This window comes from Perca flavescens, chromosome 11 (genome assembly GCF_004354835.1).
Source record: "Perca flavescens isolate YP-PL-M2 chromosome 11, PFLA_1.0, whole genome shotgun sequence".
Classification (NCBI taxonomy): domain Eukaryota; kingdom Metazoa; phylum Chordata; class Actinopteri; order Perciformes; family Percidae; genus Perca; species Perca flavescens.
The window spans coordinates 8736579-8764196 of record NC_041341.1 but is presented as its reverse complement, the minus strand read 5'-3'; the positions used below and the strand labels follow the sequence as shown (position 1 = coordinate 8764196).

General features: G+C 40.2%; 5 protein-coding genes across 7 annotated transcripts; all 5 read right to left on the bottom strand.

The window, feature by feature from the left end:
- Positions 1 to 409: 409 nt before the first annotated feature.
- LOC114564654 (gamma-crystallin M2-like) lies at positions 410 to 3233 on the bottom strand. The gene is made up of 3 exons (XM_028592117.1): positions 3225 to 3233; positions 2704 to 2946; positions 410 to 682 (listed from the first exon to the last, which is right to left on the bottom strand). Exons 1-3 carry the CDS (start codon positions 3231 to 3233, stop codon positions 410 to 412), a joined length of 525 nt encoding a protein of 174 aa, XP_028447918.1.
- Positions 3234 to 4708: 1475 nt separating this feature from the next.
- LOC114563593 (gamma-crystallin M3-like) lies at positions 4709 to 7649 on the bottom strand (the record flags this gene model as incomplete). The annotated part of the gene is made up of 2 exons (XM_028590392.1): positions 4709 to 4981; positions 7380 to 7649. Coding segments are annotated over 2 exons (543 nt in total), but the record flags the coding sequence as incomplete, so codon positions are not given.
- Positions 7650 to 11252: 3603 nt separating this feature from the next.
- On the bottom strand, positions 11253 to 13817 carry LOC114563592 (gamma-crystallin M2-like). The gene is made up of 3 exons (XM_028590390.1): positions 13809 to 13817; positions 12437 to 12679; positions 11253 to 11528 (listed from the first exon to the last, which is right to left on the bottom strand). Exons 1-3 carry the CDS (start codon positions 13815 to 13817, stop codon positions 11253 to 11255), a joined length of 528 nt encoding a protein of 175 aa, XP_028446191.1.
- A 252-nt stretch (positions 13818 to 14069) lies between these two features.
- c9h2orf80 (chromosome 9 C2orf80 homolog) lies at positions 14070 to 18949 on the bottom strand. 2 transcript variants are annotated; one of them, XM_028591626.1, is made up of 9 exons: positions 18863 to 18949; positions 18398 to 18469; positions 18226 to 18307; positions 17929 to 18011; positions 16363 to 16453; positions 16154 to 16231; positions 15922 to 16009; positions 14916 to 15028; positions 14070 to 14645 (listed from the first exon to the last, which is right to left on the bottom strand). In XM_028591626.1, the coding sequence occupies exons 2-9, from the start codon at positions 18436 to 18438 to the stop codon at positions 14577 to 14579; spliced, it is 645 nt and encodes a 214-aa protein (XP_028447427.1). In that variant the 5' UTR covers positions 18439 to 18469; positions 18863 to 18949; the 3' UTR covers positions 14070 to 14576. The 2 variants fall into 2 exon arrangements, with proteins under 2 accessions (XP_028447427.1, XP_028447429.1); XM_028591628.1 differs by lacking the exon at positions 16154 to 16231.
- Positions 18603 to 27346, bottom strand: sgo2 (shugoshin 2). 2 transcript variants are annotated; one of them, XM_028591624.1, is made up of 9 exons: positions 27145 to 27346; positions 26488 to 26624; positions 26158 to 26333; positions 25900 to 25974; positions 24637 to 24710; positions 24395 to 24546; positions 21604 to 24264; positions 19583 to 19688; positions 18603 to 19468 (listed from the first exon to the last, which is right to left on the bottom strand). In XM_028591624.1, exons 2-9 carry the CDS (start codon positions 26573 to 26575, stop codon positions 19330 to 19332), a joined length of 3471 nt encoding a protein of 1156 aa, XP_028447425.1. In that variant the 5' UTR covers positions 26576 to 26624; positions 27145 to 27346; the 3' UTR covers positions 18603 to 19329. The 2 variants fall into 2 exon arrangements, with proteins under 2 accessions (XP_028447425.1, XP_028447426.1); XM_028591625.1 differs by having other exon boundaries at positions 19583 to 19685.
- Between the last annotated feature and the right edge of the window lie 272 nt (positions 27347 to 27618).

The following is a 27618-nucleotide window of genomic DNA, read 5'->3' as shown; positions in this document are numbered from 1 at the left end:
TCTTCTTCTAACAAGACTGGTGCCAATTTAATTCTTTATTGGCCAACGGCACATTCAAATCATTCAACAAGCATTCTCCGACGTGGCCAAGGGGACAAGAGAACGATAACGTCATTTATGATAAGATTTTTTGGTTGTTTATATTTACTTGTCGTTGTTGTTTGTGTTCTTGATGTATGGTGATTGCTCTGCAATGAGCCCATCCTAAAATCAGGGAATCAACTATTCTAATTCTGATTAATATTTCATAAGGTTTTCAGGATTTTGTCTTAATCTTAAAGTAAAATAACCAAATATTACCAAAAATATTAAGAGTCACATAAAGTATTTGGTACTTTTTATAGTCTTTGTCTGAGCACGGAGCCTTCCCAAAACCTCGGTGCAGCTTTGGGATCCTCCAAAAAACAGATCAATAGTCCAGAATGCGTTTGATGGAGCTGACCCTGGCGCTCCTGGCGCCCCACTCACTGAACCTCTTGTACTCTCCAGGCCTTATCAGGTACATCCTGCCGCAGTAGTTAGGGTGCTCATAGAAGAGCCAGTTGCCATCGGTCACGTTGCAGGAGAAGATGTCGTTCACTTGGAAGCGTTCTATGACGCTGGGGCAGTCGTCCATCAGGTCCATCACCTTACCTCCGAACTCGAGACGCTCATACAGGCGCATGTTGAACGCCCCAGGCTGCTGGTTTTGAAAAGGAGAGAGGAATCATTTAGTAAAGCACATAATATAAAACATATTATACATGTGCCATTATTTAATGTTTCCGTAATGATGACATTAGGGCTGGGCAATATATATAATCATAACCGGAAAAAGGTTTATTGCCACAATAAGTACACAATTTGCCTCGGTGAATGGTGCAAACAAAAAACCAACAAACATTAAACATTTATATGAAATAAACAATAAATACAGAAAACAAATATATACATACAAAGTAGTTGTTGCATAAAAAAAGAAATAAGAGGCTGAATGGGTTGAGTGCAGAATGTGCCAAGAATAGAATATACAGTATGTGCAATAAGCAGATGTTTAGTCCAGGATGAAGGATAGTGCAAAGTGTAGTGAATAGGGATGGGGGGTAGGAGGGAGGGGGTGGTGGGGTTAAGAGTCAGTCCCGTGGGCGGTGCTATATCCCGGATGCATTGCAGTGCCCTTGGAAAATAAATAGCGGACGGGGATTAGAATGCCTGACATCCGGCACAGTGGCCTTCAGGTAAAATAAAAAGCGAAAGGCCCTCTCTAGAGCCGGTGTTTGGTTTGTCTGTTCTGGGCTACTGTAGAAACATGGCAATGTAACATCTTAGTTTCTGGTGGCTATACACTAATGAAAACATATAATTATGTACGTACAGTATATTATATTCCATTTCTGCCAAAAGATCCACCTAAATCCTACACACTGCTTCTTTAACACATAAGCATGATGTAAATGAGGCATGTTGCTTAAACGTATACTGAAGAGACCAAATTTGGTGGCTGACAAAAACATCTGTGAAGCGATGAGGAGACTGTAACCTTCCTTAAATGTGTACATTAAACCAACCTAAATGCCATATATCTATCATGTTTTAAAAAAAAAAAATGTCTGACTATTTGGGGTTTGACTGGAGCTCTTTTAATTACGTCATCTCACTTGTTGCTCTTTTTCGGCAATGGTTGCACCTGACTGGAGAATTAGCGCCACCAACTGTTTATCTTGATAAACCCAATTCCTAATATTGGAAACGCGCAGAAATTAGCATTTTTTGTAAAAAATTGGATGGAAATCTGGCACGAGATACTTTCTGGTGCCACAAGATTCTCGTGTAAGGCTAGCAAAACTATAGTACTGTTAACATAATGTGACCAAAGTTAATATTTCACATTCACAGGCCACCCATGAAGAAATTCTAAGTAATGAAAACAACACTGTCGGCGCATCCACATGACGCAAGCCTTTGGTGATCGCGCACCAACCCCAACCCTCCTCCACGCAGTTGCTAGTAGCGTTTATTCTGTCAATTCAAGGAGGACACAGAGGATTAGAAAAAACATGATGGACTCTTCAGAAGAGGTAATTATCTTGAAATGTTTTGTCTCCAAAGCTGAACGCTGCTGTTGTCCTTTCTCAGCGGATACGTGAAACACATCGCTCGAGCTTCTGCGCACGAAAGTCAGCCGACTACACCATTTAGTAAGCACAGCCATACTGAGAAATACAGAAAGTGTTTTGTGGAGCTGGTATGCTTAGTTAGCTTTGTATCAATTACTTTGGCCATGGCTTGAATGTATCCGACGTTCATTAATATCAAATAGCTGCGCATTATAGCTTTAAGTATGTTGATGACACTATCAGTTACATTTCGTTGCGTTTTCAGGAAGATGAATACCTCCTCGGCAGCCATTCTGACTGGTATGCTGATCGGTTTCTCGTGAGCACGAGATACTTTTGTGTGCTTACAAGAAAAGTATCTCACGCTCACGAAAAAGTTTCTTGTGCGCAAAAAAAAAAGAATTTCCCATGTCCCTTTAGGGGCTACGTAGAAATCTGGGTGTAAGGATGAATTGTTGTGGTCAGAGAATTTCCATCAAATCATCCACAGCGATATGATCATACCAATATCCAATATTTAACAACATTATATAGCTCAATATATAATGAAACTGATGTGTCTTTATAACCCTGGTTGGTGTACAAGTTTCCAGAAACAGGAGCTCACCGCGTGGATGAGGCGACAGGAACAGACCGAGGTGATGGCACTCATCCAATGTTGGCTGTCGGGATACTCTCCTCTCTTCAGGCAGTACTGGTCCCCACTGTAGTTTGATTTTTCATAGATCATGAAGCAGCCGCTCTCCACCTTGATGGAGTTGCAGTTTTTCAGGACGCACATCAGGTCCGCACAGTCATTGCTGCACTCAAAATTGCACCCAGAGAAGTTCTTGTCCTCATAGAAGATAATCTAGACACAGAAATTGAAATGGTTTTTAATTTCATCGCTAATCAAAATCTGTTCAACATACAGTAATAAACTGTGCATTTTTCTGATTAATTGACACTTTTCTGGGTATTTTCAAGTGTTTAATACACTTTCTCCTCTTTTGATTTTGAAAAAAATAACCAGAAATGTAGCTCAATAATTCCAAAGAAAAGCCTGGATGCCTGATTGCACTTTCACAATAAGAGCATTTCTCATCCCATATCAACATGAAGAGTGTTCTGTCATCTTCTGATGTTTACCTTCGACATGTTGGCCCGTTTTCCTGCTATGTGCCTTGCCCCGTGTGATCCATCCAGCTCTTTGAAGACTCCCACCTGTCACATATATAGTGAATGTGAAATGCAGACTCTGCAGATGTCATTCATATTGTAATAGCCAGGAATCTTTGGCGTTTGTGCCGCGGTGTTTCCCTGAAGAGATGTTTAGGAGTTACGTTTGTACAGGTCAGAGCTGACAGGTTGTTTGGGGTCGGTGTGGTCGGTGTGTGACAGGAGGTTTCTGTAATGAAACAGTCCTGAACTCTTTGTCATCACTGAATGGGTGCTGTGTTTTTTTTTGTACACCTCCTAATATTAGTCTTTTTATTTTCTAGTTTATGCTTTCATCAAAGCTGCTCATGGATGGATGATTCCTGGCATCAGTGGAGTTCTTGGTATGGATTTCAGGCAAAGTCTTACATTTCCAGATTAGCCCGTTTGAAACTTTTGTTATCAGAACTATTTACTTCACAGTGTAAATGTCACATGACACCACTTTGTTCTCTTTTAACAAAAATTCAGTTTTAGGTTTTAGATTCAAGTGTTGTCAAATTGAATATTCACAGGTAATAATATTATTTATAGCTCCTTTATATATGTTGATTGTATATATGTTGATGTATTTAACAGTGACCATACCAATTGCATATCATCTGTTCATTCATTCAACTGTCTTTGAAGATGATGATATTACCAAAATTATAACATTAGTTTCATAAGATCATTTGTGTCTCTTTTATGTCCACAGCATGTTATTGATAAATTTCAACTCTCTACCACTGCCCTCTGGTGGGGATGTTCATTTCTCTCCACATAAATACACGTGCACAGGAACTACACACTGTTAAAGGTTTAAATGTCTAATTTCAAGAACAATTATCCTTGTATTCATTTGTAAGATCATCGGTATGTGTTCTTTGTTAACCTAATGTTAAAACAAATCCACCACATTGTTCATTTAGCAGCTATTCTGGAGCTTGTGATCTTCTCACAGTTTTCCCAGTTTTCAGAGAAAAATAGATGTTCAAATTTCACTTTAAGGACTTTGTGGGGTTCATAGTTCCCTCTTGACCTCCCATGGCACCTGGGCAAACTCTGATCTAAAGCTCCAAAACAGCTACCAAATGGACCTTATGGTAAGATTTATTTGAACTGTATTGTTTATGTGTAAATGAAAGGTGCACTGGGTAAAAGGGGGACATGCAGACAGACTTTTCTTCGGCTTTACAATAGATAACGCTTGAGTCTCGGTGTGGTTAAGTGTCATCACTTGCAGGATTTTATTCAAGCCTCTGATGAGAGTCAGGATGTCGGGCCATGACCCCTTCACATCCTCATGTGAAAACATGCCCTCCAGACGCAGAGAGCAAGAACAAAACTGAATACAATTGAGCACTGACGCCATTTTATTCAGCGTGTGAAACAAGGCAAAGAGCAGACATTTCACAAGAACCGTACTTCTGTCTTTAGAGATCCATGAGTCGCCTGATGGAGCCAATCTTGGAGTTGTTGCCGCTCCACTCGTTGAAGCTCTTGTACTGGCCGGGCCGGATGTAGTAGTGACGCCCCCTGTAGTTGGCCTGCTCGTAGATGAGCCAGTGGCCCTCCATCACGTTGCAGGAGTTGAAGTTGGACATGTGGAAACGATCCATGAGGTTGGGGCAGTTGTCTGTCAGCTCCATCATCTCACCTCCCATGTCAAAATGCTCGTAGAGCCTCATCCTGAAGTTGCCGCTGTGCTGCAGAGGGCGGGAAGATCAGAGGGTTACATCTCAACAAAAGTTACGTTTTTCACACGTCACTCAGAATTTTAAATCTTAACGAAAAAGATAATGATGCCTTTAAAAAGCAAATGCTGTTTAATTATTTTTTTAAAGAAAAAAGTTTGACATTTTGGGAAATACACTTATTTGCTTCGTCAAGAGTTAGATGAGAAGACTGATACCACACATCTGTAGCATAGACTGTAAAAAAAAAGATGGACGACGTGTCTCCATAGCATTATTATGGAACCCACGCAACTTTTAGGCAAGGCCCGCCCTTCAATTGCATTCACACGCTACTATTGGCCACGCTTACGCTAAGTAACGTAACCCGATTTGTTCAGGTCCTATCCCCTGACCAATCAGCTATCCTAACCTTAACCACTCTAGGTCAATTCCTAATCCCAACCAATCAGGCTACTTCGTAGGGCGGAACCTGCCTAGAAGTTACGTGGGATCCATAATAACGCGTCTCCATATCCTACCACTGTACAAAAGTGAAGCCTATATATCCCGCGTATGGGCGCTGCCATTTTTGAATTTTGGAGCCAGAGTTTGTGCAGTAGTGATCGGGGGAGGAACTGCTGTATCCAAGTCCCCGCCCATACACCCAACCCGACCAATCGCGAGTCAATCACAGCTGTCAATCATGCTGTTTCACCCCATATTTATAGCATCAAATGACTAATAAAAACCAAACTTTTCAGGAAAATTAACACGTGAACATCATGACCAAAACCATGTTTTTTATTTTTTTATTGGCCCATGTTCCATCTGCTAACATGGAGGGGGTGGGCCTTATGACCTATACTGCAGCCAGCCACTAGGGGGCAATCCAGATGTTTGGGCTTCACTTATACAGTCTATGCATCAATCCCTTGTCTCTACGGTAAAAATGTAAGCTACCAAGAGCAGATAGTTAGCTTAGCTTAGCATAAAGACTGGAAACAGGTGGCAACAGCCTGCCTCTGTCCAAAGATGACACAGTCGGCCTACAAGCGCCTGTAACGGAGAATCAAAAGACATAACTTGTCATTCACTGATTAAAGTTATAGTTGGGTTTAGGAGGGTTGTTTATAAAACAGTATTATATTTAATGTCACCTTTTTTTTGCAAAGTAGATGAAAATATTTTTTTGTGTGTGTGTGTGTGTGTGTGTGTGTGTTACATTTCCCTGTTTGTTTGTTGTGTTGCTTGTTTCATGTTTTGTTTTTTAAAGATAATTTTTTGTGGCATTTTAGGCCCTTATTTGTATAGGACAGGTTAAGACATGAAAGGGGAAAGAGAGGGGGAACGACATGCAGCAAAAGGCCACAGGCCGGAGTCAAACCTTGGGCCGCTGAGGCGAGGACTGAGCCTCTATATATGGCGCACTCTACCAGGTGAGCTATTTCATCATTTTATCATATTTAGTTTTTTTATTGTGTATTAGGGGAGGACTTTAAATAAGTCTTTCAGGCTTCCTTCTTCTCCTGCACTGAAATAGTTTTTTTTGTTTTCTAATGTGTGTATTTTATATCTTCTTTTGTGCAAATAAACTACATTAAGTATATATGGTGTGCTTTTCTACTACATCTGGAGTTACAAAAGAGCCCTTAATATAAATCTTCACCATTTCTGACTATTTGTGGATCTGTGCATTGTAGAAATAAAAGGTCTAATTATAAACGGAAGTTCCCTTAAATTGCTTAATTTTATGCATACATTTCACTTAATCTGCAATTTAGGGGACAGGCTGCTTAAATATTCCCTAAATGAAATGGTGAAGCCCCTCAATTATTAATATGAAGGCAGATGAGGAGCAAAAGCAGCTTGACTTCTGTCTGTTTATTATCAAATTCAGTTGTTTTATCCCTTAAAGTTATTTATTCAGACTACATTTCTTACTATAAAAGGTTTAGAGGCAGCAGTAGGCATAATTTATAGGTATGTAACAATGCATTGTGAATTAGTTTAAAATCAATAAAGATTACAATCGGTTGAGATATAAAATGAATCGTGATGCAATTTTTAAGCGGCCTAGGGCATAATCTACTTTTGATTTCACTTGTTTTGACTTCAGACATCACTACGTCTTAGTTTATTTATTTGAAGAGATTTATTGAGTTATATTTTTGTTATTTAAGATAAAATACAATGTCAGTTGCACTTTTGATAAGAGGACACATCTGTTGTTTTGCACAGTTTATAGAAATAAAGTAATATTTTTAGGTCATTTGTCTGCAGCTCATTCTGTTAAAAAGAAATCCTGAGAAAAATCGTATTGTGAATTGAAAACCATGAATTGAATCGTGAGTTGATTGTATCATAACATCCCTAATCATTTGGATCATACTAAGAAAGATAAAGTATATTATTTTACAGAAGGCCTTACCACAGGGATCATGCGGCAGGACCTGACACACTCAGTCATGCCCGTCATTCCCAGGTAGTCGTTGTACTCTCCCCTCTTCATGAAGTACTGGGTTCCCATGTAGCTGGGGCGGTCGTAGATCATGAACATGCCGCTCTCCACCCGGATGGAGCGGCAGCGGTCAAACATGGAGTGCAGGTCAGCGCAGTCACTCATGCACTCATAGTGCTGGCCTTCAAAGTTCCTGTCCTCGTAGAAGATAATCTGACGGAGCAGAATTCGGATGTTTAATCACAATGACCAACCACAGAGAGCCAATGCTGCACTTGTTCAGTGTTTGGGAAGATTACTGTGTTTGGAAATGTAATAGGTTGCAAGTTACCCTATTTAAAATGTAATAGTAGTTTAACTATTTCAATGACTTTATCAAAGTAATGTAACTTATCACATTAAATTAACTTTTTGATTATCTTTTTAAATTTCTTATGACTGTTTTCAACTGTTAACCATATTTCAAATGTTTAGACCTGTCAGCAGTACTCCTCCTTTTAAAATCCTTCATCACATGAATTAAGATTGTGATGATTTCATTTTGAAGAACAGCCACCACAAAGTCAGACTTCAACACCTCTTTTTAATATTAGATCACTCTGAGGTCACAGATTTAAAATCATAACAAAACAACAACAAAAATATCACAGCACACACAGCCCCAAATATGAAATAAAACAATTATTGATTTATGAATTTTGTAATGATGGCCAAATGAAGCTTCGTGAACCATTTTCTCTTTTTTTCTGAGCCCACTAGATGGGGCTCTTTCTTCAACAAATGGTTGAAAACCAATCTAGTGAGCTCAGAAAATAAAGAAATGGTTCACGAAGCTTCATTTGACCATCACTAGAATTTTGACCTCTGGCAAACGTTCTTTGCACTGCATGCTTATGTTCGAACCATTGTCAGATTTTTGTATGAAATGTTTTTTTTATATTTCCAGCACTGGAACGCGTTTTTATCCGTAGCCATAGTGGCAACTCTCGGACAGCTTGAGAGCCAACTTAACTGTTAGACGGGTGGCCCTGCAAATTCAAACAGGAGAACCAATCAAAAGCATCTGAATGGCAAAAGAAGACATTAGCCGCTTTCCGACACATGTAGTTACAGGAACGTAGTTATAGGAAAAGTCCACTTCTAAGCAGATCTACTAACTACTCTACCCCAAAACCGTTTTTTCCATTTGCATTCGCACTGACCAAGTGGCCATAGGGACGCAAGCACGGCAACGGTCTTTATAGTCGTTAAAATCAGGAAACAAATACACCAAAAAAAGTATGAACTAAATACTAAATCTAATGTATATAGCATATTTGTCATAAAACGAACTGTCAATGGCGACATAATTGCCGCTTATTTACGAGACCGGTCTGAGAGACCTCGAGCTTACAGTGGGGTCTCTGAGCATGACTGGCTGAGCAACAAGCTAGTGGCAGGGTCTTGCGCTAGCTGGCTGTCGCGTCACTTCATGGAGCTTCTCAACTCCGAAAACTTTGAAGCCAATTGTCAATTCGGCATCAATTTTCGCGAGACTGCCTATATTCGAAATCTAAACAGTTCATTTCTCGCCTAAAACGTTGTCAGAAGTGAATTTAGTGATGAATAAGATGGAAAAAATTGCTGTGCCTATGCTGAAAAGGGAACAGTGAAAAGACCCTGCCCTGAAGTAGGAGCTGAAATAGTTCCAGAGGAACTTAAAAATCCCAAACTTGATCTAGTCGGAACACGAGAAAAAAAGGGTTCTTGGAACTTTATGTTCTAGGAACTGCAAAAATCCCTCCGGTCGGAAAGCGGCTATTGTGCACATGACAATCATCCAAAGCACCAAAAATAATATTATTCAACATATAGCTCAGCATTTTACAGAAAATATTCACATGTAACCCCTAATGTCATCATGAACATTTTCATAGGTAACTGTAATTTAATTATAAATTTTTTTCTCAGTAACTGTAACGGATTACAGTTACCTTTATTTTGTAATTAACTACCAAGTTACTATTAACTAGTTACTCCCCAACACTGCACTTGTTTGCACATTGTCTTCATTTGTAAAGTAAAACTGGACACAAACCTTTCCCATGATGGCTGTTGGTCAAAGCGCTTCCTGTGTTTTTGATCACCAAAGCTGAAGTCCATCTTTATATACAGGTATGTTGTTATTCAAATGAGGCCTGGTGTCAGCAGAGACCCTACAGGAGTCTTCCTACTCCTGTTTGTCATGTCCACTGTTACAGACACTGTGCAGCTTCTAGCAAAAGCCACAACATGGATGGGCTGGAACAGTCAATGCTGAGCTCTTTTAACTATCTTCTGTTTGTTTTAAATCAGATAGAGTTGGTGTATCCGTAGCGTGTATCAAAAAATATGTTGTAAATATGGGCAGATCTATACGAATAACCTTAAACAGTGTTTTCTAAATATGTTCTGTACTGTAGCTGCCATCAGTTACATGGTGTGAATAGCAGCCCCATTGTCACTATTGATGCTTTATGTCTGTGGGAATGTGACTGACAGACCAAAATAGAGGAAAATACCAAAGTAATTTGAATGTCCAACCATGTGGATCTCATAGAAAATAAATAAAACCAGCAATAAACACTAAATTCTTAAAGTGCCTACTTTTTTGTTCTTGTGAAGTATGTGTGGTAATGGGGTCTTGTATTAATGATAGGGTGTTTTCACATGTTCAACTTGAAACGAACCAGTCCTCTTACTTAAAGTAACACCACAGCACTTTTCCTCTTCGGTCCCCCTACAGGTTGGAAGTGGAACTGTCCATGTCTATGTCTCATTCGAGCTACAGATCCGCAACCCGATCTGGCAAACTTGCATATAGCCGATATATGGCCGCAAAGCGAATGCAGAAGTGCCGTTCACCCTGTTACGAGCTGATGAACCACTGAAACGATTTTGGAAAGATTATTTTAAGGTACAAAAGAATCTTTGGTGTTGCTTTAAAGTGGACCAAAAAGTGGACCAACAAAAAAGGGACTCGGTTCTTTTTTGCGCTCACTTTGTCTGTTTACTTGAAATAGGACTCAGTTCTCGTTTTGGTACCTCAGCTCTGATGGGACCTCAGGACTAAAATACATACAGGGCAAAAGGCAAAACGAACCTGAAGCGTGTTGTGTTCACAACATAGGTGAAGAGAACCGCAACGCAGACTTTAAGCTGTCTGTATTTCGAAAAACCTCCCGAGCAGGTCTGAGTATGGTTCGTTCCAGAGGGGTCGGAGTCCCTTCGGAGTGTTCACATATGCGCAAAAATACTCGCTAGAGGCGCCTGGGTAGCTCAACTAGTAGGCCATGGGTTCAACTCCAACCTGTGGCCCTTTGCTGCATGTCATTCCCTTTCTCTCCCCTTTCATGTCTTCAGCTTTCCTATAAAGGCCTAAAATGCCCCCCACTCCCCTAAAAAAGAAAAAGAAAAGCTGACTAATAGGTATGAGATCTTTTGGAGGGCCATAATGGACCAAGAGTGAAAATACTCATTCATGATCATGATAACAATAGTTTTATGTGTGTCCAAAGACGATTTTTATTTTACCCAAAATGTCTTTTTTACGAGCCCGTTGGTTTAATGAGTCAAAACCAAAATATTTATTCACAAGCACAGAGAAAATTGTTCACAATAGATTCATTTATTACATTATTTAAAACAATATCATATTGATTTTGTCAGGTCAATCTTTTTATCATAGCTGAATGAAACATCCCACTCCATATTGTACCACATATTTTATTAACATTACCCCAAAAAGATGTCTTTTAGAGGAAGGAAATGGGTGCTTTGGTGAAACTGTAATGTAAATTAAATAGCATCGAATGAGATTCCTGATTAAAAATCTGTGATTCTGCGGAAGGACCCGGTGGTGGCGCAGGTGGCCCCCCAGTCACTGAACTTGCGGTACTCTCCGGGCCTCATGAAGTACTGCCGGCCGCGGTAGTTGGGGTGCTCGTAGAGGGTCCAGTAGCCCTCCATGACGTTGCAGGAGTAGATGTCACGGCTGCGGAAATGATCCTGCACCGACTCGCAGTCATCGCTGAACTCCATCATCTGACCCTGGAGGTTGGGACGCTCGTAGATGCGCATGCGGTAAGGGCCCTCGCTGGTCTGGAGAAACACAGTTAAGTGAAATATAAGGTTAGAAAAGGAAGTGCATCAGGACAAGGAGCTCCGAGGTGTTTCTTTAACCAGGATGCTCTTCTGTCTTGTTTTGAATCTACTCATGATTATTCAATTCAATTTAATCTTATTTAAAGTCAAATCATAACAGGAGTTATCTCAGGGCACTTTACAGATAGAGTAGGTCTAGACCACACTCTAAAATTTAAAAAGACCCAACAATTCCCCCCAAGAGCAAGCATTTGGTGCTGGTGGCGGGGAAAAACTTCCTTTAAAAAGGCCGAAACCTCAGACAGAACCAGGCTCTTGGTGGGCAGCCATCTGCCGCTGCTGGTTGGGACACAGAGACACAGATACAGATATACAGAAATATGATTCATAATAATTATAGCAGTTGTGCAGGTATGATGAACAGTGGCAATTACAGTAACAATAACGATAATAAAACTATGGCTAGTAATAATAGTAGTAGCAGTGCAGGGCGTAGCAGGGCATTGAGCAGGACCACGGCAGCAACCATCTAGTTTAGTATCTTGTGGAAGTTTATGTTCGGTAGGAGGATAAGCGGAAAAACTAAATATACAATATATTTAGTATTCTTTGCATTATGCAGACACAAAAAATACAGAAAAAAGAACAAAGCACACATGCAGGGACTTAAAAACACACATAACAAGTTGCTTCTCAGAAACAAAACATTATTTTTATGCATCTATAATCCTTAACCTCTAAACCATCTAAATCAAAAAATATTTCATTAATTATCCTTTGTTACCGTCTGAAGAGCGCACATAAAACAGGGTTTTCACCAAGGAGCATTCATTCCTCTTCTTCATTGTCTCTGAGGTCCACACACGTCACAAAAACAATATATATGACACAACATATTGACTCACATAGGAGAAAGTACGACAGGAGCGGATGGTGTCGTTGTAGCCCATCCAGCGCTGGTAGTCTGGGTAATCGCCCCTGGTCAGGACATACTGGTAGCCGGTGTAGTTGGGCTTCTCATACAGCACCCAGCAGCCGCTCTCCACCTTGATGGAGTTGCAGCGGCTGAAGTGGGGATGCATGTCAGGGCAGTCGATGTCGCACTCATAGGAGCGACCCTGGTAGTTCCTGTCCTCGTAAAATGTGATCTGAGTCCAGGAGAGGAAGCAGAAACGGGGAGAGATCAGTTAGCCACAGGGCACAATAACATTCATAAAACACTGATGAATTACATACAGCATCTTATATTTACATTATAAACTTTGGGCTGCAACTAACGATTATTTTCATTGTCAATGAATCTGTTGATTATTTTCTGGATTAAGCGATTAGTTGATTGGTCTATAAAATGGTGAAAAATGTTGCTCTCCAAGTAAACAGAAACATATGGTTAAAAACAAGGCTAACAGAGTTAACATAAACATGCATATTCTGCCTTTTATACTGTAATTAAAAGGACACAATATAACACAAACTAAAGATTTGAATCAAATATCAATTAGTTGTTTGGTCTATAAAATGTCAGAAAATGGCGAAAAATGTCTACCAGTGTTTCCCAAAAGCCCAAGATGACGTCCTCAAATGTCTTGTTTTGTCCACAACTCAGAGATATTGTTTAATGTCACAGAGGAGTAAAGAGACTAGAAAATATTCACATTTGTAGAAGCTGGAATCAGAAGTTTTTTTCATCAAAAATGACTCAAACCGATTAATCTATTATTCAATCGTGTATTGCCATGCAACTAAGTTGCTTGGAATTTGGGGCAGCGTGCAATGTATTATATTGAATGGATTTTAGTCTTTTCCCTGAGGATAAAAGACTACAATTTACCGATTCATCTTTGCAGCTCTGATAAACTTTGCACAACCTGCAAGGATTATGGTCATGCCAATGGAGAACATTTTATTGTTGCAGTAGTAACCATGTCCTTGCTGTATATACAAGTTATTTAACTTCCTTTTTCTTTTTCCTGCATGCTGCTTTTCTTCAACAAAAAGCCAGTAAAAGAAGTCTAAGACAGTTTTAAGTGTGGGTGATTTACATTGTATCCACTTTGTGAAACAGTTATTTTCCCACCCAGGACATAATCATGATGTAAATAGCTACACAACAGTTACAGCAGCTTTGTTAAACTGCTGCCTTTTTACCAAAGAGATCTGATATCTTTAGAAAATGCATTAATCTCTAGTATTTTCTGCATTGCTCTGGTTATAATTATAGTGTGTTCAACCATTTGCTAGCAGGTTTGTGAACACCATTATAGACAGAAAACATACCTTACTCATCCTGGAAAGAGTGCTGGAGCCAGTCACCTACGGAAAATGGTGGTCTCACAAAGCAGCACCAGAGCCCCGCTATATAAACCTCAATCAAAGGGTTAGCCGATCCCACTTTAGCTGTTTTTTCAATGAGCGGGGATTTAACACGCTGGCATCGCTGCCAAAGTTCTTGATCCTGGGCATAGAGCAAAAATCCCTGAATCATCAATGCAAAAGTCCTACCAGGCAAATTACTGACCCACTTTGGGCCCTCTTTATTGATATGCACATCAGAGAGACATTTTATCCGCTAATCCATCATCAAGAGGATTAATCTTTCCACGCAGAATGTCAGAGGTCATCACAAAACAACACAGTTGTTTGAAACCGTTAGATGAAAATTGAACCTGTGGGAGCTGAAAATCGAAAAAACTTTATAGAAAATGTGAATATCTGTGTAAATAACAGGGAAATAGTCCAGCCGTACTGTTGTCAATCAATTCATAATCATGTGGATTGGGTTACATATATACATAATAAATCCTTTATTACTTTTAAATATAGAAATTGTCTTAAAGGGGTAGTTTGGATCTTTTGAAGTGTGGTTTTATGAGATACTTATCCACTACATGAAGATTAAACATTGTCAGTGTGACAGTATAAAGTGAACACCGAAAAGTAAAGACAGCAGAAGTGAGAAACTCTTGTACTCAAACACTTTTTTCCCTCAAGAAATTAGATATAAAGTCCATCGTGAGGACAAAACGTGACTGCAGGAGGCGGACTTCAGTCATGCAGAGACTCCAGTGAACCTTCATGGTGCTCAGCTCTTTCCTCCCGGCGATCACTGTTGTCCTGAGAGTGACACAGAGAGGTGGTGTTAGATATAGGTGGTGTCTGTTCAGATCCACAGGGTGGCAGTAGAGGCCTTTCATGCATGTTTAAACAGACACAGTTGTTCTTTTTAAACCTACAGTATGGCTTTTATCACAATAGCCTAAAACAAGATTTAGTCTAGTTCTGTTGTACCATCATTTTCTAATTTCCCTTTTCCTCTGAGATATTCTGGATTAAAATGATAATAAACAAAAATAGAGCAGAAATGAGGATAATGTGGCTACTCACACTGAGGAAGGAGTGAGACGAGGAGGAGGAAGATGAAGAAGAGTGCACTGAAACTCGTCCAGGCAGGGCACTAGCCTTCTCCCTCTCAGACAGCCATCTTTTCAACTTTTGACCTATGAGAGATTTTTAAGGATTTTAAAAATAACTGACACCTGATGATGAGTGGGATGATTAATTAGATTAGGACGGAAAAAGCAAGTGGTGGAAAGTCAATTCACTCAAATACAGTACCAAAATGGATAGTTCAGATGGAGGCTCTATCGCTGCCTCGATCAGTTAGTTAGTTTGTGTTATTGTGTGACTTTAGTGTTGTAAAAGGTTAGTTTGGATTCACCAAAGTCAGACAATAACACAAGCTAACTAACTGATCGAGGCAGCAGTAGAGCAGCAACTCCCGGGTTCTGCGAGGTAAAAGGAGTCTGGTGGCTTTGAAGAGAGCAGAGATAACGGCGTCATTAAGGTCGCTCTGACAGCAAGGTAAAGCACTGAAAATATTCTAAATAAAGCATCCAATTAAACCGATATACACTTTTTTAGGTATCTAAAATGTGTTTAGCTGCTGCCCCCGCCCACAGCAGGACATTGCTTAGCTCCTGTGTCGGTACTCCTGCCTGCTTCTCCAAACTGGGAGCGTTCCGACCGCCATCTAGCGTAGCTAAAACACGCACTAGCTCATACAGCCCCACTTAAAAAGATCCAAACTATCCCTTTAATGTTAACAATTTTGTTCTCTCTGCAGAGCTTAACCCCCCACCCACACACACACACACACACACACACACACACACACACACACACACACACACACACACACACACAGAGACAGACATAGAGAAATCTGCATTTTGATAATAAAATAAGAATGTAACAGAAAACATTTCAGCATTACTGGCTGATGTGTACAACCTGCAATGACAGGTCATGAGTGAGCAGGCATTGTTCGGCTATAAAGAGTCACAGGCCAGATAATACCAGATAACTGTGTTTAATATTTCCACACACTTACTGTGCTTCTTGGAGTGGTACACCGCCTTGTAAGAGCCAAGCATTGCAAACGGATGGTAGGACAGAGTGAAGGGGTACACAATTGTGCTCTAGGGTTAAAAAAATAATAAATGTAGAAGATTAACATTTCTATAGTACCAGAATTATGCAAGACAAACGTGTACCAAATAATTGTGTCTGCTTCTTCTAAGCATGAGTGTAAAAAAAAAAAAAATTAGCCAGGATGCTTGCACCTTGGATTTCTGGTTTGAGTATGAAGCAGCTGGTTTACACCTGTACAGAGCCAGGATTTTGTCCACCGGCAGGCTGTTCTGAAGCAGGAAAATGCTGCAAAGGTAAGCCACTAGCAAACTGAGCCTTTTTCTTATTTGTAAGCATTGAACTTTACTGGTACATCAAGATGATTTAATAAAAACTGCATTCAAGTATAAATGACACTCACCATAATTATCCCAGCAAATGAGGACAGGATCATGGCCTCTCGTTCTAAGCGATTAGGGTACTGGGCACTTCCTGAGCTGCTTGTTGCTCCACTGTGGTAGAGAGGAAAGTGGAGAGAAGTTTTATTCAAACAACTCTATACCTGGACGCAGCCAGAGAAACCCGACCAGTCGAGAAGTTCCACACAGGTAGGGGCGTCGAACTAAAATATCCCAGCTCCTATGAGCCTTATTCAGTTTAAAGCACCAAGTGCAACTTGCACAATAGGTTTATCTATCTTTATCAATACTAGTTAAGTAGTTGTACATTTTTATTCCCAACTTGTATATATTTTAAATATCTGTTCTTGTATTCTATCCTATTATTATTTCATGTATATTCTGTATGTGTGCCGTGTGTCTGATATTTTGCTGCTGTAACACTGTCATTTCCCATTTTTCTCTATCTATGTATCTATCTATCTATCTATCTATCTATCTATCTATCTATATCCATCCATCCCCAGCAGACCACACAGACACTTTTTGTCTTGTACAAAGCTTGACTCTTACAAGACGTCTTCTTTTGACCCCCTTTCTAAAGTTCTTTCCTAACCCCATGTCCCTTTACTGCTGTCTTTGGTGTCGCCTGTTGAAGGCAGGTTTAAAGTGATCATATTATGCTCATTTTCAGGTTCATAATTGTATATCATATATCAGAATAGGTTTACATGGTTTAATTTTCAAAAAACACCATATTTGTCATACTGCACATTGCTGCAACTCCTCTTTTCACCCTGTGTGTGGAGCTTTCTGTTTTAGCTACAGAGTGAGACATCTCAATTCAGTTACATCTTTGTTGGGAGTCACACATGCTCAGTAGCTAGGTAAGGACTACTAGCCAGTCAGAAGCAGAGTAGAGGGCGTGCCATGCTAGCAGCTAGGCGAGCATTATAACGTGTGTTACAAAGTGACCACGTTTGTCTCTGAAGTAAAGGCTGGACTACAATAGAGCTGTTTGGAGCAGTTTGTGAACAGTGTTTTCTGTTGGAGATGGTAAGTCCCTTTGGGGAGGACTTTGGGCTTTTTCACTTTGTAAACCTATAACATGCACAAAAAAAGATATATAACACAATAAAGATAAGGGGAAAAGCCAAAAAGCATAATATGAGCACTTTGAAGCTACCCAGCAGATAAATCAGTTCAAATGAGCTTTACAGGCTGCAACATTTAGTTTATTGGTTTACACATGTACAAATTCTACAGATTAATATACACATAACAAAAAAAAGAGATGCAAAAAAACCCTCAGATGGGTTTAATCATCAGCGATAGTTTAATCATCACAATAATCCATCAAAAATGATAATCAAATAATATATTATTGTGAAATCAGCCATTCTCAATGATGAGTACTTTTGGTACTTGAAGTATATTTTGTTGCTCATACTTTTGTAGCTTTACTCAAGTAAGTATTTTGAATGCAGAGCGTTTACTTATAACAGAGTATTTCCACACTGTGGCATTACTGTACTTCTTCCATGAAATAGTTAGTCTAACTTGAGTCTATCAAAACACAAGCAGCTTACATGATGTCTCCGTCAAGCATGTCCTGTCCCTCTTCTTTGTCCAACCACCAAAGGGCAACACTAATGGCCAGGTCATAGTGAGCCTGTAACATGCACAGACAGAGAATGCATAGCAACATGACACTGAAGCACTTGTTGCAATGATTAGTTGATTCATTTCTTAAATTTTTTTGTTTGTACAGCTCAGCCCCTTAATTGTGTGTCTTCTACCCACTGATGTTTGCAGATGGAACATTTTGTCACAGCTCTGCTTCAGATAAAGACAACATGTCTATATAACATAATATGTTTTTTTACCAGGTCATCCAGCATTGTAGTGGTCCCCTTCCCCTTTGGATCAAAATAAGTTTCTCTGAGTTTCTGCCCAATGTAATCACCACTGTTAAGATTAGGAAAAACAACATATAATCAGTTAGTTTTTTAAAATGTGCTTTTTAGCAATCTCTGTGCTTTTCCAACAGCCACTCACATAAGCGCCTCAACAGCTCTTTTCAGCTGCCTTGCCTCCATTTTCTGAATGAATTCCTTTCATGTAGGACTCCTGCAAACCAAACAGGAAACATCTAAAAAAGCGGTCTTACTTCTTAAAGGATGATGACTAGAACAGAGTGAAGTGGAAATCCAATGAAAACAAGTGATGAACCTGTGGCTAAAAGTTAGCTTGCATGTCATCGTTAACCTAAAAATAAGGGCTTAATTTACTGCTGCATAGTCAAGACATGAACTTGACACCTTGTTGGTCCCACACGGAGAGCTACCAACAAATTCAACAAACACAACAGTCCAGTACGTCTAGTCCACCTTTGTGACAGAGTGCAACAAATCCCAAACTGAATCCAGCTCTCCTGTGCAAAAACTAATTTTAATGAGCAGACAAAAAAAACAATCGGTGGCATATTTAAAACAAGGTCAACATGCAAGCATCTGTACTCACCCCACAATTCTGTATGACCGTAAACAAGCTTACAGACCTTCAGTTTGCATGATGCTAAAAAACCGTACACATGGTTGGTTGCGGTCGTGCAGCACTGAATATGGTAACCTTTCGGGGGAACACAAGCCTTAGACAGCGAAGCGGAACAGACTTCTCAGGTGAACAGTCTGGACTGAATCATTTATGACCAACCCCCCGTCAATCTCTGACACCATTACCAACTAGATAATACTGGGAAATAAGTGGAACAGTGGTTATCAGAACATACAGAGTAGTGTCCATGTTTGCACACACAAGTAATATACAAAGAATTTAATATACGGTACAAAAATGGTAACCAGCAAACAATGTTTGAAGTGTGACTCAAAAGACCAAGATCAAAATGTCTTTATTAATCTTAAGAAAACCAAATAACTTAAAATAAACCAGGCAAAAAAATAAAATAAAAATAATAATAATAATAATAATCAGTCCATAAAAATGGATTCATCCAACTTTGGATTGATCTTCTGCTGCTGCTGCTTCTTCTTCTTTTTCTTCCCGTCCTTAAATACCGGAGAACTCAGAAACTCGCTGTCGGTGAATTTATCTCCACGCCTCATTTTGCTGTTCCAAAAATACAAAAAATTAATAAATACAACAATTAGTCGCTGCTGTTTTCTGGTATAATCAATACTGAAACAGGATTGCAGCCACAGATGGTGGACAAGATGTCCTCACCTGTTGAGGGTCGGCTCCTTATAACTGACGACGCCTTTTCGTCTCCTGGTTCTCCCCCCATTTTCCCTGTCTGGGGTGTTCGTCAAGGATGTCAAGACTCGTCCTGCTGCAACAGAATAAATCAGAAGTAAGTTGACTTTTATCCCTTTTTTCCCCTTTTTTTTTTTTTTTAAACATAGGGTTAGGTAGCTTTAAAGGAATACGCCACCGTTTATTGAAATAGGGCTTATCACGGTCTCCCCTAGTTGTAGATAGGTGGGCCAACGCATGTTTATTACATAAGGTAGTGTCTCCAAACTTACCTCAATTATAACTTGTCTCCTGCTAGTTGCACTACAGCACTTACTTTTAATAATTAAGCATATTTCTGAAAATATTTTTGTATCTCTTTTCGGTGTTGTAGTTTGTAGACGGTCCCTAAGCGCTCGTCTTGCCATCTCAACACCAGAACTAAACAGAGCAGAATTAGCACGACTTTTACGCATTTCTTTCACATCATCACTTCACATGGGTATGCACTTTTAATGACATTTCAAATATGTTAAGAGGCTAAAAGCATGTTTAAAACGTGCCCCGTTTCAGCCTCCTGGGTGCTAATGCTAGCAGGAGGATAACACTGTGTAGGCAACACCGATTGTTTTCATTTTTCTCGCTACTGACACTACTCCAAATTTCAAACAACAGAGCTACGTGTTGAAATCGACCGGAATTCTCCTTTTGTTGGTTTCAAATCTAAATTTTGCCAGTTGTAGACCTTTTTTTGTGTGCAAGTCTCGTTGTGTTTAAACAGTATTTAAAACTTTAGCAGCTTTCGTCAAATGAAGAAAAGGATTTTTGTAGAAAAACATGTTCTTATTTTTTTTAAATAAGCTTTCAAAAAGGTATAATTTTGGTTAGCCTAGAAATCTAGACTCCGCCTAGTGGCAGCAAATTTATTTGGCAGCCGGGGGTCTAGGCACTCTCCGTTGACTTTCGAGCTGCAAAAAACAAATTTTGGTCAGGCCAATCACATCGTGTGTAGAGTCGGTGGGCGGGGCTTATGGCTGCTGCTGCTGGGAACAGAGGTCTTCTGGAAGACTTGGATTTAAGCTTTTCTTTGAGAAAAGAACAAAGAACGGCACAGAAATCATTCTTTAAAAATGAAGATGTGTTTGGAGTTTTGCCGACCGGATACGGCAAAAGTTTAATTTATCAACTAGCTCCGCTACCTTCCTCGTTGCTCTGCCTGGTTGTAGCGCTATCCTATTACGTGCAGAGGAAATTTGAAAGACAACCAACCGTTTATCCCGCCCCTCGGATCGAGCTCCGTCAATGGCGAGTTCCCAGACCATACATCTCAATGTGGGTCTGGATTGTCAGGCTAATTTTTGGTATCAATACCATAACTTTTAAACAATAACCAATAGGGGTGAGCAAAAACAATTAATAATAAAAAATTCACGTTCGTATCGCGATTCAAGCTCTATTGATTCAAAGTCAATTCATAGAATTCCAAAAATAGATTCATATTTTTTTTTAAATGTAATAATTTTTTTAAATTGTATGTCTACTGCAATCACATGGGAAAAGTAATTACATTTACATACTGTGAATCTTTTTTTTTTTTTTTTTTAACATCGAGAATCGTTTTTGAATCTAAAATAGATTTTCAATTGAATCTTGAGCCTAAAAATCGATATCAAATCGTGACATTTTCTGAATCGTGCAGCCCTAATAACCAACTTCAGATGCCACCAAAAAAAAAAAAAAAAAAAAAAGAAGTCCTTGCAACCCTTAAAAGCTGTAATCTGCACGGACTACATCTTTACATCCATCACGGTGTTTGTTAAACAGGTTGCAGCTGTACGACCATCAATGTCAGCGTGCTCCAACTTCATTACTTCAGTAAATAACTATTTTGCACTCAAGATACCTCAACAACTCAAATGTAACACTAGAAAACATACCGTTTGCGCGGGAAATTGAATGTGTATCAAGGTAGACATTTAAATAAAAGAAATAGGCTATAATGGATACCACACCTGGAGAATAATCCCTTGCGACAGCAGCAGACTCCTCGATCACTGCCGCCCTGCTTGATGTCTCCCTCCTGGGACTCGCGGGTAAAGAGCCGACCTCTGTGTCGGCGACGCTGACATCTATGTCCAGCCACGGGGGCATCTCATCCGCCAGCAGGTGTCCCAGTTTCTGATGAACTGCCTCGTCACTGGTTTCCCGTGGATTTCTGGTTTCTGTGAGTGTTTGAAGCTTGGAAGTCTTTCTACACCGTTTTGCATCCTGAGCCATTTTGGACTTTGACTCGATGTTGGGGTTTGAATCAAACAAATGTTCAAAGATTTCCTCCTTTTCACTGATCATGGAATGTGAGTCAACCACTCGTAAATCTTCTAATTGCTTCTTGTTTCCGTCGGGACCATCAATACCACAGTGAGATGAGGTGTCACCGCTGTCCTCACAGTAACATGCTGCGTCCTCAGGTCTAAATCGGTTGTTGCTACGGCTACTTTTATCCTTCTTTTTCCTGTCATTTGAATGATCAACACACTCCTCCCTCTGCACGGCTTTCTTCTTACTGGATCGACTCGTTTCTTCTCTCCTGGCTTTTTTAGGTTTCTGAAACGCTGTTCCTGAAGTGCAGTCTTTCACTAGCGGCGGTACATCGTGGTTATCGTTGCAACTCAAATCATCTGGAGGGCTCCATGAATCCAGAGTGGCCAACCAAGGACGCTTACAGGAGCTCGGTGTTTCCTTGACAGAGGCTCCATCGCTGAGCGGGTTCGATTCTGAAGGTTTCAGAATGACACCTGCACCCATAGTCTCACGGTCCAAGGATCCAGTAGGAGGCGTTAGGTCCTGCTCTACGGCACCTCCTGCTGTTGATGCTCCGTTCGGTGAGGTGCCATCTCTGGCCACTGAGACAACGAATGTGCCTCTGCATCTCGATTTCTGACTTGCCCCAAAATTTGCCTTTATTTTGTGCTGTGGATTATTGTCCTCAAGTTCTAAATCTGGATGCGTGACTTTATCTGCACAAAGCAGGAACTCTTCTGGAAGTACTTTGCGTTTGCTTGCTTCATATTTTCCCTGAACTTCTTCTTCCACTTCGTTGTGGACCTGTTCCAACTTGGATCTAAATCTGTTGTTGCTACGGCTACTTTTTTCCTTCTTTTTCCTGTCATTTGAATGATCAACACACTCCTCCTTCTGCACGGCTCTGTTCTTACTGGATCGACTCGTTTCTTCTCTCCTGGCTTTTTTAGTTTTCTGAAACTCTGTTCCTGAAGTGCAGTCTTTGTCCAGCAGCGGTACATCGTGGTTATCGTTGCCACTCAAATCATCTGGAGGGCTCCATGAATCCAGAGTGGCCAACCAAGGACGCTCACAGGAGCTCGGTGTTTCCTTGACAGAGGCTCCATCGCTGAGCGGGTTTGATTCTGAAAGTTTCAGAATGACACCTGCACCCATAGTCTCACGGTCCGAGGATCCAGTAGGAGGCGTTAGGTCCTGCTCTACGGCACCTCCTGCTGTTGATGCTCCGTTCGGTGAGGTGCCATCTCTGGCCACTGAGACAACGAATGTGCCTCTGCATCTCGATTTCTGACGTCCCCCAAAATTTGCCTTTATGTTGTGCTGTGGATTATTGCCCTCATGTGCCGACTCTGGATGTGTGACTTTATCTGCACAAAGCAGGAACTCTTCTGGAAGTTCTTGGTCTTTGCATGCTTCATATTTTCCCTGAACTTCTTCTTCCACTTCGTTGCAGACCTGTTTCAACCTAGACCGACCGCACTCACTTTCGCGCGATGGCGGCAAAGTGAAAAACGTTTTCCTGGCAACCGAAGACACGCTCCTGCCTGTATTCCTGGACCTCCTGCATGTGATATTGGACGCGGCCTCTTCCGTCGTATTAATCTCTTGTGGTAATTTTACACCTTTGCTGGCTTTTGGTATTTCATTTTCAGGATCCATGAAATAATCGTCCATGTCTGGCATAGCAACGTCCGGGGACACGGTTTTTGACTCAGTATGGTCACAGGATCTTAATTTGTCCTTTACCATTTTCTGATTGTTGTCGGCTTTAGACTTGCTAAATTTGGGAATGCGAGATGTGATGACACTCCTACACTGTGCTTTGGGTGACTCCGACGCTGAGTGTGCGTTATCCTCTAGCGCATGGCCATCTGTCTGTAACAACGTGCCAGTGGGAGCACTCTGAACCTCACTCAACCTAAAATCCACAGTTTTTTTAACCGGTGGATTTTCAGCCACACTTGACCCACAGGCTTGTTCCTTGTTCTTCTTGCTTTTCGGCTTGCCAGAGCGGCCTGTTTTTTTGGCCTTGGTTTCCACACTGACTATCTCAGGAGCATTACATTGCGTCATCTCCATTGTTGTATTCAGAAGGATAGTCTTCTCTTGTTTGTTACCATGTTCTGGTTCCATTTCCATGGATGAGCTACTTGGTAGGGGAAAGTTGTCAGAAAGAGACGGCAGAGGTTTTTCACACGCACTTACAGCCGAGGAGGTTTGACTGTTCGGAATCGTATCAAACACCGATGATTGAGAGAACATCGACGACAGCCTCGCCACTTCAACCCTGAGACTGCTGGGCGGACGGGATGTTCCTGTCTGGGGAGCTTGTATAAGCTGGCTTGAATGCCTTTTCTCAGTATCTACGTTATCTGTGAAAAAGAAGTTGTGAAAAATAAACAAATGACTTATTTCCAGGGAATTCTTCATCAGTATCTCAGGGCAGCTACTTGAAAATGTGGATTTATAATGAGTAATACCAAAAATTCTAAAGCACCCTACCACAGGAAATATTAGTGGCCTCTCGGGGTCTGTTCTGGATATTGACGGCATTTGCACCAATGTTTTTTTCAGGCAAGTCCGCGGTTACTTTTCGGAGGGGACAGAACAAATCCCCTAAAATTTCTGGCTGAGGAGGTAACGGATCTGTAAGACTAGAGGACAGAGAGAGAAAAAGCAGAAGTCATTCACAGCTGCCTAAACAAAAACAAAAAAACATAAACCTGAATACAGTATTTGCTCACCTTGCCGCTATAAGATTTTCTTCGTCGATGTCACCACATAAGGTCTTGTTGTCCTCAGACAGTTTAGGAAGATCCTGTGGGTAATCACAGATTATGTGTGGCATAGTTTGATATTTGCAGGCATTTTCTATATATTATTACAATATTTCTGTTGCTTAATCTTATAAATATGTGTGCATTTGGTTAGAAAGCAGTCTGACTTTTAAAACCTCATGTGGAACAAATGACACAAGAAGTAAAAGAAAAAGAAAAATTGGTTTCTTATATCAGAATAGAGCTCTTGAGGGCAGGAATGCCGATGTGAAACCGAGCACCATGTCTGTGCTTGACTATAAAAAAATATCCCGTCCTCACTAGCAACAAGAAGAGAACTTACATTCTAGCACTTTTGTTTAAAAATGTCTCCTACTAAAGCTGCCCCAGTACATCACTTCTGTTCCCAAATTTAGAACTGTTCATTAGACCAGACCCCTGACTCTTGATAACTCATCAGTAAATAATGTACACGGGATGACTACAGTCCAGCATTTTGCCCCAAATGAATAGAATTACAAAAGACTTCCCAGCTTTATCCCATTGGATGAATTAGGCCTTTTAGAGATGCCTGTGATTGTTTCAACTGTTGTTTGAATGCATGTGCGATTGGCTCAGTTTTCTGTCTGTAACTATTTCAATGAGATCTGGTAACAACAAAGACACACTTTCACACCCTGTGCAATCACAAATAAAAATTCTTATCATCTTTCCATATAATACCATCCTGACAAAATTCTCACTGACACATCGAGGTTCAGTTCTCATGTCTCGTCGGGACCAACATTTTTCAGTTTTTGTCATAAGGGTTTTCAATATTTTAGGGCTGCAACTAACAATTATTTTCATTGTCGATTATTTTCTCAATTTATAGATTAGTTGTGTGGTCTATAAAATGTCAGATGGAGAAAAAAAGTTGATCTGTGTTTCCCAAAGCCCAAGATGACATTCTCAGATGTCTTGTTTTTTCCACAACTCAAAAGTCACATAGGAGAGAAGAGACTAGAAAATATTCACATTTAACAAGCTGGAATCAGATAATTGTTTACTTTATTTAATAAAAAATGACTCAAACCATTTAATCGGTTATCAGAATAGTTGCCGATTATTTAATTCTTGACAACTAGTCAATTAATCGTTGCAGCTGCTGTACTCATTTTGAGTGCAATTTTGTTCCTACTTATGTTACAAAAACAGCAATTGTTAATACTTTTTGAGAGGAATCCTTACACTGTCAGAGAACAGGTCAGCCACCATGTCCAAGTGCTGCAGAGTGTTGCTGTGGAGGGTTTTAAGGATGAGGAGCTGTGAGAGAAAAACAAGATGAACTGCAGTCAATGCAATTTATCACCCAATCAAACAGAACACTTCTGAAACAGTCTGTGCATCATAATCAATACTTGTATGGTACAAAATGGTTGCCTTCTGCCAAACAGGCCTTGATGTTAATTGCTATAACTCTAAATAATTTTGAGCAAACAAACCAACCAGTTTCCTGTGCTTGTATTTCTTGGCGGCCAGCTCGAAGCACAGATCCTCCACTTGTCTCTGATAGTACACAATCCCATTCTCCAGCTGCCTGCTCCTCTCCTTCTGTGCCTCCAAGGCAAGGGCTAAGGCCTTGTTGTTGGTCTTCAAAGAGACCTTGAAGAAGGAGGAGGTGTCTATTGAAGAAGAAGTATGGAGAAGCATCACAACATCAATGTAACATGTTCTCTTCCTTCGGAGAATGCCACAAAGCCTGTAGTATAGTTGTACAACATAAAGCCACATAAATATTGGTGTGTAAATGTGTTCTCAAATGAATGACAGACTCACTGAGAATCTTATTTTTGATCTTTGTTGCAGCTGAAGTATTCGTGGAAGGCTTGAGAGGCGTCATCATGGTCCTCCTCATAGGTAACATTGCTGGATAGATAAATATGTAGAGCTTCCTGAGTGACGAAATTAATAACCTGAAAGAAAACGAGCAGTTAACTTTGTACACCACCAGTGATTTAGCACACACAGAAGCATGTAACAAAGTTGGCTAACGTTGGTTTTGTTGGGTGATGTGCAAAAAGTTTTCAGATCCTTTACTTAACCTTAAAACGGTTTCAGATTTGTGACAGCTTTATTCTATTTGTGAAAATGCAATACTGACACAAAGAATGTAAACTTGGGCGACAATAATAAAACTAGCACCTAAGTTAAGCAATAGCAAAGCCCGTTTGGTAAGTAACCGACAATACTTTTTCCATCTGCAAACCGATCAAGTCCAACACAGAGCGAGCGTTAGGTTAGCTATCGCTAGGTGTTTAACTTTGCAACAAAAAAAGTTGTTTATGTTATCGTCCAAACGTTAATGTTAACGGTGTATTAGAATGGTGAATCCACTTTACAAACCTAGCTAGCTAGCTAATGTTAACGTTAACTAACTAACTAGCTAGCTAGCTAGTAGTTATGCTACTCTCAAAATGTGGAGCAATATCCTACCGTTGTTAACCAGCGGACGACTTTGCTCAACCAAATGTCCTTGTTGATGACCGTGAATTGATCAAAGTAAGCTAATGTTTCATGACTTTAAAAAAACCTAACAGACAGTTAAAGAAAGTGGCAAACGGGGAAACGCTGCTCTCTTTCCATTTTAAACACTTTCAAACATAAACAAAAAGTCCGCCGTCTTTCCGCGCATGCGCTTGGAGGCGCGTCATCAATCAGAAACGAGATATTGATTTAACCCTTTTCTTACATCCATTGCCATAATCTCTTTGGGTCCGTGGTCCGTGTACAATCCGTGTATGGTTCGTTCATTTAATAGTTTGTTTTTTCGTTTGAACCACTAAACAAACAAACAGAAATAGCATTTTTTTTCTTCGATTTTCGTTTCAATTCAAAAACAAATAAACGAAAAAAAAAAGCCGTATTTCCGTTTTTGATTTCAACGATTGAACCGAAAAGAAAAATATG

Coding starts and splice junctions, on each gene's coding strand:
- c9h2orf80 (XM_028591626.1), bottom strand. CDS start 18,438: ATGGAGGCAAGGCAGCTGAAAAGAGCTGTTGAGGCGCTTAT. Junction 18,012..18,225: donor CTACAATGCTGGATGACCTG/GTAAAAAAACAT, acceptor TGCATGTTACAG/GCTCACTATGACCTGGCCAT. Junction 16,454..17,928: donor ATGCTTGACGGAGACATCAT/GTAAGCTGCTTG, acceptor TCTCTACCACAG/TGGAGCAACAAGCAGCTCAG.
- sgo2 (XM_028591624.1), bottom strand. CDS start 26,575: ATGTTACCTATGAGGAGGACCATGATGACGCCTCTCAAGCCTTCCACG. Junction 24,711..25,899: donor CTGACCTGTTCTCTGACAGT/GTAAGGATTCCT, acceptor GATTACCCACAG/GATCTTCCTAAACTGTCTGA. Junction 24,265..24,394: donor GGCCACTAATATTTCCTGTG/GTAGGGTGCTTT, acceptor TCTTTTTCACAG/ATAACGTAGATACTGAGAAA.
- LOC114564654 (XM_028592117.1), bottom strand. Junction 683..2,703: donor CCTGTCGCCTCATCCACGCG/GTGAGCTCCTGT, acceptor TTTCAAAACCAG/CAGCCTGGGGCGTTCAACAT.
- LOC114563592 (XM_028590390.1), bottom strand. Junction 11,529..12,436: donor CCTGTCGTACTTTCTCCTAT/GTGAGTCAATAT, acceptor GTGTTTCTCCAG/ACCAGCGAGGGCCCTTACCG.